Source organism: Loa loa, assembly GCF_000183805.2.
Source record: "Loa loa unplaced genomic scaffold supercont3.174, whole genome shotgun sequence".
Taxonomy (NCBI): domain Eukaryota; kingdom Metazoa; phylum Nematoda; class Chromadorea; order Rhabditida; family Onchocercidae; genus Loa; species Loa loa.
In genome coordinates, this window is record NW_018108354.1 from 110,102 (window position 1) to 119,898 (window position 9,797).

The 9,797-nt window shown below is 33.1% G+C and overlaps 1 protein-coding gene across 2 annotated transcripts; it reads left to right on the forward strand.

Annotated features, from left to right (window-relative positions):
* Positions 1 to 3,518: 3,518 nt before the first annotated feature.
* LOAG_09743 lies at positions 3,519 to 8,038 on the forward strand (the record flags this gene model as incomplete). 2 transcript variants are annotated; one of them, XM_003145270.1, is made up of 8 exons in its annotated part: positions 3,526 to 3,969; positions 4,168 to 4,390; positions 4,791 to 4,862; positions 5,024 to 5,245; positions 5,824 to 5,944; positions 6,303 to 6,441; positions 6,811 to 7,026; positions 7,500 to 7,739. In XM_003145270.1, the coding sequence occupies 8 exons, from the start codon at positions 3,526 to 3,528 to the stop codon at positions 7,737 to 7,739; spliced, it is 1,677 nt and encodes a 558-aa protein (XP_003145318.1). The 2 variants fall into 2 exon arrangements, with proteins under 2 accessions (XP_020305609.1, XP_003145318.1); XM_020448009.1 differs by lacking the exon at positions 4,791 to 4,862 and having other exon boundaries at positions 3,519 to 3,969; positions 7,500 to 8,038.
* Between the last annotated feature and the right edge of the window lie 1,759 nt (positions 8,039 to 9,797).

Below are 9,797 nucleotides of genomic sequence, written 5' to 3' on the forward strand. Positions count from 1 at the left end.
GAGAGAGAGGGAGCGATTATTCATTAAAAGTTCAAACAACATAATGAAGTAATAGACGTTCACTTGGATATGGCTGTAATGGTGATAGTCGCTTTAAGAACACAAGAAATGTTAACCGATCATCGATTAGCAAGAACAGAAACAGAGACGTTCTACTATTTGGCCCACTCATGAATATCACATTCTTTGCTTATCTTTTTTCAGGCTCTGGTCAATTAGGCTATTCTGATTATCATCATATTTTGAATACATATCCAAATAGCCTCAACATACAACTATCTTTTATTGTCCACTTCTTCCAAGGATCGATACAGTTGGAATTTGCTAGCCTGGCAACTAAATATGTTGACTGCTTTTTACAATTCGTTGACGAGACTTCCATCTCTTCTCACTCTTCTTGTTTTCCCTATTTTCTTCTCTGTCATCATCATTACTCTAATCTTTAGCACAAATTGATTAGCTTGAACTTCTCATTACTCTCAAAATTCAAGCTGCTTTTTACTTTGGCTGAGGTGTGAGTTATTGCATCCTTTACTAACATTTCACGATATAGAACCGCTATCACTATGATATTTATTTGCAGTTGTATTTCAGAATTTCATTTTATAAATTTTTCTTTCTTTTTAATATGCACGTTATGACCCTTTAGTTTAAACTAAAAATTCTCAGGTCAAGAGATTAAATAATTCTCATCAATGCAGCATTCCTCATCTCATATTTTATCTTCTCATTTATTTGCTACTGTTCCGTCTTCTCTTTCCCAGTAGTTTTTTCCCTCACTTTGAATACTGACAAAATTGATAATTAAATTTCGATAATCCAAAAAACAATACAAGCACATAGAAAGAAGTTTTTTTCCTGATTATCTAACTGTTTATTTATCTATTACTCCAATATGGATCGTGTCATTTAATTGATAATGCTGATAATGGGATCGTATCATTTAATTGATAATGCTGATAATGGCGTTTTTGGCTCTGAGACCGATAGACTCTATAGCGATTCCCTTTTCGTGATCTCTAATTGTTGAAAATATCCACACATAATAATACTTTTTTTACCTATCCGCTGATTAAAATCCCATTGATAATTTAATTTGTTAGTAATACATAAATTAGACGAATTATTTAACAACCAGTCGTTTCCTTTGGCTGACTCACAATATCATATCAAATGAGTAACTATCGCATTAATAAACGGTATAGTAAACAGTCGAAATGATCCAGCAATTGTGATCTTCAATTTTTCATCTTTTTTTTAGACCTCCTTCCGCAAGATACCAATTTGTCGCACTTACTCAAAGAAAGAAAAAAAAAAAATTACAATCTTTATATCTCATAGTCATTTGGCAAAAACAAATGTACTTAGAAGGAAATGACCCTTAGGGTCAAATGACTTAAGCATAGGATGGGAAAGTAGATACCCTAAAATTTTCATATATCATTACGACAGAAAATGATGGCAGAATAGAAGTTCTAATTATCTGAGAAAAGAAAATAAAAAAAAAACAGCATGTTTTTTGATGTAAAAATGTAAGAAAAATTGAAATCACAATTCATAGCTTTCTCTCATTGTTTATACCTATTTTTCTAGAAAATTTATACGATTTGTAGGAATTCTAATTTAGTATTTACAGCTCTTTTTGTTGATTGTTCTATCAATTCACATAGCTTTTCAATTTTATGTCATCATTTATATGTCATCAACCATGATGATTCATATTACTATTATTATTCGTATTTCTCACGACTTTTCATACAATTCTAATGCACTTCAAGTTTTTGCCGAACATTTTTGCTAGACGGAAAAGTATTTTAAAGTTCTTTTTGTTTTCATCGGCTGTATTCCAATTCCCATTGTGAAATATTACGGACGTATTTCTTTCAAGTACAAAACATTTTTATTTTTTGAGTTAAATGCAATAAATTTGAGAGTTTTTGACATCATTTTGTATATATTTTTGGACAGTTTGAAAAATTCAATGTTATCATAAAGCAAAATAAATTCAATTATATGGTAAAGAAATAATAAATTCAATGATATTGTGGGAAACATTTGCTCCATTTTTATGCATGCATAATATGAAATGATTAATTGAATTCATAAACTCAGTCTGATCCATATTTAACATGTACTTAATTCGAGAAATACAATTCGGAATATTAGTTAAATTAAGCTTTTCTTCCAGTTCCAAACAATGAATTTATTTGTTTTCCATTCATTTTCTTCAAGATCCATCCACTTCATACAAAATATAAAAATGTTTTATTTGTCTATTTTTGAAATACAATTCCGTTTTTTCGGTTTTTTATTTTTTTCTCAATTTGTAAATATTATAAGTAATTGTTGTATATTAATTAATTTAGAATGTGAGAAACGCTCATTTGATATCATATGTTATATTTCATCAGTTAATTCTTTCATTATCATTCATCTGGATTGACTCTTCATTTTACTTTCAGACAATGCTTCTTTGGTGCAAAATGCATTAGTAATAATATGTCATTAATTGTACTAACGTTACATAGACGTGGTTCCGTAATCATCAAATGACGTATGAAAAGACGGTAAATTCATTTACTTCATATTTTTATTTTTCTTAGCTTTAACTTCACCTTGCATTATGGAAGATGTTGTATATCTTGATGGCATAGCATAGATCATAGATTCTTTGCTTTTTCATTTATTGTTGGAATGATTAGTTCTCATAGGCATTGTCATCCTTGAAGTGATTGAGAAAAGCAAACGTACCTGGAAGAGGTGTGCATGTGATTTTTGTGAAAGTCGTCGACAAAGCGCTTGAAATAAAATGCGGAAGTAATAAAAATAAGAATAAAGTTCCCTCAAAGATATTCCGATCTTTGATGAGTGGTAAGCGTTGTTTGTTCGACAAATAAATGTTAAATTTAAAAAAAAAAAAAAAAAATTAGACTCTAAAAAAAGCGAATGTGTAATTTAAAGTTTCTTGCGAAAATTGCACTCAGCAACCGATAACATTCCACAGAGTGACAAGAAAGTTGGATGGTTGTCACCAGGGCATCACTGCACATATTATTTCATTCTGATATGACTGGAATTAATAAAATAATAACATGAGATATAATCGTCTGCTTTTTTATATATTGTATGTGTATGTATATATGTATGTGTGCATGTGCGTGTGTGTGTGTGTATGTGTGTATGTGCGTGTATTTATATGTGTGCATGTCTATTTTTGTAGGTGAGTGGGTGCACATATGTAGACTATCTGTGTACAGTTAACTGAATTGTTTCATATCTCTTCTCCTGTATTTTGCTGTTCATGAATGCACCTTTCGCTCGAAATAATGCAAATTTTGATCTGAAAAACTTCCTGATATTACATTTAATATTATCCATACTGACCTGAGGCATTACTTGACCTAACCTAACCTAACCTGACTTGTGCTGCCTGTGGAGTTGGTTACCTACTACAGAATATTGAACCTACGTACGTGACCATTTGTGGATTATTTCTGGATTACCTTTCAAAAACTGATTTTCATAATGGCCAAGAATGATCCACAAGAAGGTCCTGTACCTCTGGAAACATCGGTATTCTACACCACTTACCAAAGAGATTATCTCCCAGCTGTATGTGACACTGTACCGATAGCTACCGTTGCTACTTATCCTAGAAGCAAAGTATCTGTTCTCCAGCCGACCACTTTGCTTATCCACGGAAATGAAGGCCATGGTACGTTACCTTTAATTGACGGCAAGAGTAATGACGATGGCACGTTTCTTAATGGTATACCTCAACAGTCTACGAAATCACTTGTTAAAACATCGTATAACGTGAAGAAAAGTGAAGTAAGGTGCGGCTGTTGCAATGGAACACGTTATGTTATACTTCTTATGGCGGTTCTGAGTTTAACGGCTACACGCGCCAACGAGATGACCTTCAATTTAGCAGTTATTTGCATGACATCAAATGGCACTGTCGAAGGGGTTAGATTTTTAATTTTACTTCTTTCTTTATATTTTATATACTTCTCTTGTTTTTCCAACATAAGTAGTGATTTAGGTGAAAATTCGGATATCTTCGAAATTTCAAATTTTATTACATATTAAAGGGTTTTTCGAATTCCCTTAGGTTGTTATTTTCTGTTTCTCAATATTTTTAACAATTCAAGAAGTTACTTTAAGGTGGAATCAGTGAAATTATCACCTCGCGAAACCAGTGCGATATTTGCGGGAGGTGCTATAGGTGCCATAATATTTGTATTACCGATCGCTTATGCGCTTCACCGTTTCGGATCACAGATTGTTTTCAGCATTCTTCTTCTCTTTTCCTCATTCGGTACAGCGTTAATGCCATTTGCTGCAAGTAAAGGTGTGCCCTGGATGGTATGCGTCCGTATTACGCAAGGTACAGTTCACATCAATAATGTTACCTTTGAAAATTGATCGTTATTGATTTTTGATCAAATATCATTCAGTAAACTCAATTTTGCGATATTTGTACGTATCGTGTAAGTGAAAACAATAACAACAAAGAATAATAAATTGCTGTACCGTTAATTTATGCATGAAAGTGTAATGATCAATCGATAAGCCTATATTTAAATATTTTATAGCGATGACCTCAAAAGAAAACGAAATTTATTACGGTAATGTAGTAATAGTATGGAGTAATGATTTCATAAGTTTGGAGAATAAGGAGAATAGGTTCATAATTGTGTTATGAAATGTAGACTGATATTAAGATGCTTTAAAGATACATCATGAATCGTTTATTTACTAATTTCAACAGTTTTCAAAAATTACAGGCATAGCTTTGGCTTCAGCTATGCCATTAATGGGTTGTGTTAGCGCAAGCTGGGCTCCTATCGCAGAGATCGGTATTTAGCTTTATTATTCTTCATTTTTGGCTCTTGTCTGTTATATCGAACAGAAAATTTGAAGATTATATGATAAACAGAGGAATATATCCTTATACCAAAGGCTAATTTTGCTACAAATATCGCAAGCCAATTTATGTTTTGAAAATTTAAAATTTCAGGTAAATTCTTGACTTTACTCTCATTAGGCGGTCAGTTATCACAGATTATCACAATGCCATTAGCGGCACATTTATGCGTCACATCCGGATGGCCTTCCGCCTTCTATGCCCCTGCACTTATATCTGCCATTCTAGCATTTATCTTCTTCCTTTTTTATCGAAATGATCCGGTGAAACATCCATGCGTTTCTGCCAACGAGGCACTTCTCATCACCGAAGGAGGTTGGTTTTTTGGTAAAACTTCTGGTTTGATGATATTTATCCATTAAACTGAAGTATTAAATGGATGGTAGAATTTTAAGTTTGATTCCTGTTGTTGCAATATAATAAATCAATTCAGCTCTCAATTTTTAGAATACAAAGCCTGATTTTACCCATGTATCAAATGATTTCTGAACTACTTCAACTCTACTACATCATAAGTTTGTGGTTTGATGATGCTACTAGCAGTCACAAATTCGTGTTGCTTAATAAGTTTTACAAAATTATAAACTTATTCTGTTATTTCGGATTTATTAATTATTTCAAAACTTTAAATCAGGCTATTCATTCGGTCATTCACAACAATACATATCTTACTGTTGACCTAATGACAAATCGATATGACTATAGATTGGTTAACAAGGAACATTGATGATGTTAGCATCCACTCCGTTTCGTTTAATGTACCCATTTATTAGGTGTTTGATAGAACATTTTGTCATTTGAAGTATCCATCCGACCAAATGTCGACATTATCTGAGTATTTAATGCTGTATTTCTGCAGTACATACTATATGCTACAAGTTAATTTTTTATAGCACAACGTAAGCATCGCAAAGAGATATCAATACCTTATCGATCCATTGCAACAAGTGGTCCCGTTTGGGCCGTGTGGTTTGCGTTTTTGGGCAATGCATTCGGATTCCAACTTGTTGTTCAGTATGTCTTATCTTCATAATTTATAATTCCTCAAAAGTTAATTGCAATTTTGTGGTGAACTTAAATTCATTGAAGTCATGGGTTAAATATTGGAGCCTGAATAAATAAGATATTTGAGAAGGTTATAGAAATGTCGTCATATTAACACTGTTCAGTCGGCATACAAATGAGGGATATATATATGTATGTAATCGATGTTTATGATTCGGAAATTCATCCTAACTTTAAATTATTTTAATAATACATTTCGTAACCTTTGCATAACTTCTGCACTGAGTCTTCTAGAAAGCGGTAATAATAACTTATAAATAATAGTATCCATAACTTGCGGATTCTCTCAATACTTGATCATTTGCAGATATATGCCAACATATCTTAACAAAACTTTGGCAGTTCCAATTGAGGGGACTGGTCTGTCTGCAGTATTACCACCTTTCGTCCAGTTAGTTATTAAAATGGTAGCTGGTGTTCTTTCTGATAAAATAACCTGCATTTCGGTAAGTTCATCCAGTGTGATCCTTTGCTAAAAGACTTCAAATATTTCATTCTTTTTTTCTTCCTTTTTTTTTTATTACACTTGTCCAGTTATAGACAACTATTAAAAACTTTTTTGACATGGAGGATATAGCAGACTTGAATAGCACGTAGAACTCGGAAGCATTGATTAGATTGAATTGGAACTGTTTGCAAAGAAGACTGTTCCCGTGGCGCATAAGTTATTATTCAAAAAATAATACCCGGTGTCATAACAAATAAAGGTTTTGATATCCAGTTGTCTAGAGGAAGGAAGGCCATGTTTAATATGAACTCCGACTTAATATACTCCAAAGTTATTCTTGTAACCAAGTATTAGTAATATTTTACAGGAGAAGTTTAAGCTTCAGTTGTTTAACACAATTGCAATGGTAGGATGTGCTTTATTCCTGTTGCCACTTGGCTTTCTGAATTCAGACCGTGTTGGAATCGCTATAATTTGCTTTACGGGTGCTGTAAGTTGTATTGGACTGATTGCTTGTAGTTCGATGAAATCAGCCACACTAATTGCTCGGACATTTACTGAATTTGTGATGGCTGTTGTTCAGGTTTGTTTTTTGTTTTTATTTCAGTCGTATTTGGTGTTTGGTAAAGCTTGGAGGATTCCTATATAACTAATCACCGACTGAGAAAGAGATAGACACTGTCGAAGCACATGCCACACTATACTATTTAGGATTTGTAGATAAGCGAGCATTAACACTATCATCCACTGAGTATGATACATTCCGGATCATCAGTAATAGAAAAATTTATACCGGTGATTCCTCGTAAGGTTCATACTGAATTCGGTATGAAACCTGGTTCAGTTGAATGACCAAGTTACACTGACTGGTTGTTATTAATATAGTGATAGTTCAAATCATCTAGAATGTTCTATTCCCCCATACTACGCATTCCAACTTCTTTGTGTAGACAATTCGCATCATGGAACTTATCGAAAGGGTGTAGTTAATTTCTTGTCAAATATCGACAGTTGATAAAAATAAGGAATGAAAATATTTAGTTTTTTTAATTGTAGCTGGTTATATGTCTCAGTATGCTTTCGGTACCATTTATGGTCAGTATATTGGCACCGAACAATACCATTCTGGAATGGCGTTACCTCGTATTCACGACAGCTTTCGTTTTAATACTGTGTAATGCAATATTTTGCTGGCTATGCAGTGCAGAGCCAGAACCTTGGGCATTACTTGGAGAACAGAAACCTGTTAATCATTGTGAAACTGAGGAGAAATTAAGTCAGCAAGATATGGCTTAGACGTTAATGTTTAATTACAGTATATATTATGAAGCCATATAAATTATTGTTCAACTTACGTTATAAGTCATCAATAAGTAAAAGTATTAGATTTCAGAAGTATTTTCAGTTATAATACTGGTAGTGTTATATTTGAGAGGAATGTGTTTTTTATGTATGTTGTTAATTTATTTAGTTGTACTTTTTTAATTATGTTTTTGAAACGTAATTGCTATAATTTAACCCTCGGCCAGTGGGATGTCCAGAATTTCAGGTGAAATTGTGAAGGATAAAATGAATGATTGAACAGCAGGAATAATCTCGAAGAGATACATGATTGGTCAGGAAAGGTGATTCCTAATACGAGTGAAATCTTTACTAAAGAATAATGGAAAAAAATCCGTAATAGAATTGAAAACCTCCCGAAAGATGTCCTTAATAGAATTAGGATTTCCTGGGAGATATCCTTGCCAATAAAAGTACAAGAATTCTCTCTCAATTTCTCCCCTCTCGATGCTATAACGTTTATAAGACCTGGACCTTAAATAGTAGAGATAATCCTTATTTTTTGCCATGCTTTATGCAACTTGCTGTTAATGTTAATATGTGTACTATTTTTGTAACTATGATGAAAAACTATGATTGGTTTTGAAGCGTTCTGCCGTTTGATATTATAATGTGCATGTTATATTATAAATCTTAATTCATTCTTAATTTTTTAATTTCGGTTTCTGTTTAATTAATTTGTGCAGAATTAAGGGATCGTTTTCTGTGCTTTTTATTTTCTTGCACACCATCTTTTACTGTTTGCTTCGTGGAAAACTTATCCTCTTCATTTCCTCTTACTACCCGTTTAAAAAGCTTCCTCCCCTTTTAAAAGTTATACCATTTTTTAATTTTCATTTGAAACATTAAGGAATTCCTTCTTAGTTACCTCTCTCGGATAAAGTTAAACCTTGCAGTGATTTTATCGGATAAATATATCCTAACTTATCCGCAGTGAGAGAAGCCAGCAGAATCTCAAAAACTAGAAAAAAAAACTCCGCCGATGAAAAGTGATGTTCAGATGTAAAATTTTGATATGGTTGTTGTACTGTTATTTCGAATAACATTTAAATCCATTAGAAAATAATGTGTATATTATATAGTTTTTCTGATAGTATTCGCTTAGTTTATCTTATATTGGTTGTTTCTTAAAAGCTTTTCTTGAAATTGAAGTAAAAATTGAAAATGATAGAAGATAAATGTTCAGAAAGAAAAAGAAATAGCTAAGAGCTACAGCATAAGTGCCATCAGTTAACCTTACACACCTCTTTCCGTTATACATGGAAAAAACTTTGCTATCCAAGGTGGTCATCGTAGAACTTAGAATGGAGTTATTTTTGTCGGGTGCAGTATGCTTTGTTAATGGAGTTAGTTTATGGAAATGTATACATTACATAGTTTCAACTGAATAAACTAACATACATAATAAATACGTTTCGGAATTTCCGGAATTACAAATGACTTTGTCCAAATACATACACTTACTCCCGCATTACTGTACCGAATCTAGCTGAAGAGAAATTCGTTTATGTTCTAATCAGCTCCTTCCTTCTTGATATTTAGCTTGACTACATTGTTGGTCCGCGGCCTACCGTCCTAATCTCGCTGTGTATCAGCGCGTTTCAATCGCTGCGGAAGTCGTAGTGATCTGAGAAGGGGCTAAATTTCTTGCACCTTTTTCTAGTTTTTAATTCGAATCTTTTCAAAGACCTCGTCAAGATCTTCCTTGTTTGTTTTCGAAGTCTTTCCTCAGCTCTGACCTTCGCCCATAACCTTCCTTGTGTATGATCATTTCCCACGACTTTTTTTGTGTATAACCTGAAGGTTTTCTCACCTGAGACTTGAAAAAATCCTCCACAACAGTAATGTAAAGTATTCCTTCATGTCCCTGGTATCTTTGTGATTAAGTCGCTCAGATATTGACACGTCATCAGAACGCATAACATGGCTGGAATGGATACTGAACTCTGTAGTATTCTATCGTCCCACTAATTTTATTTTAAGTGGATGACTCATATCCCTGATAACTGTTAT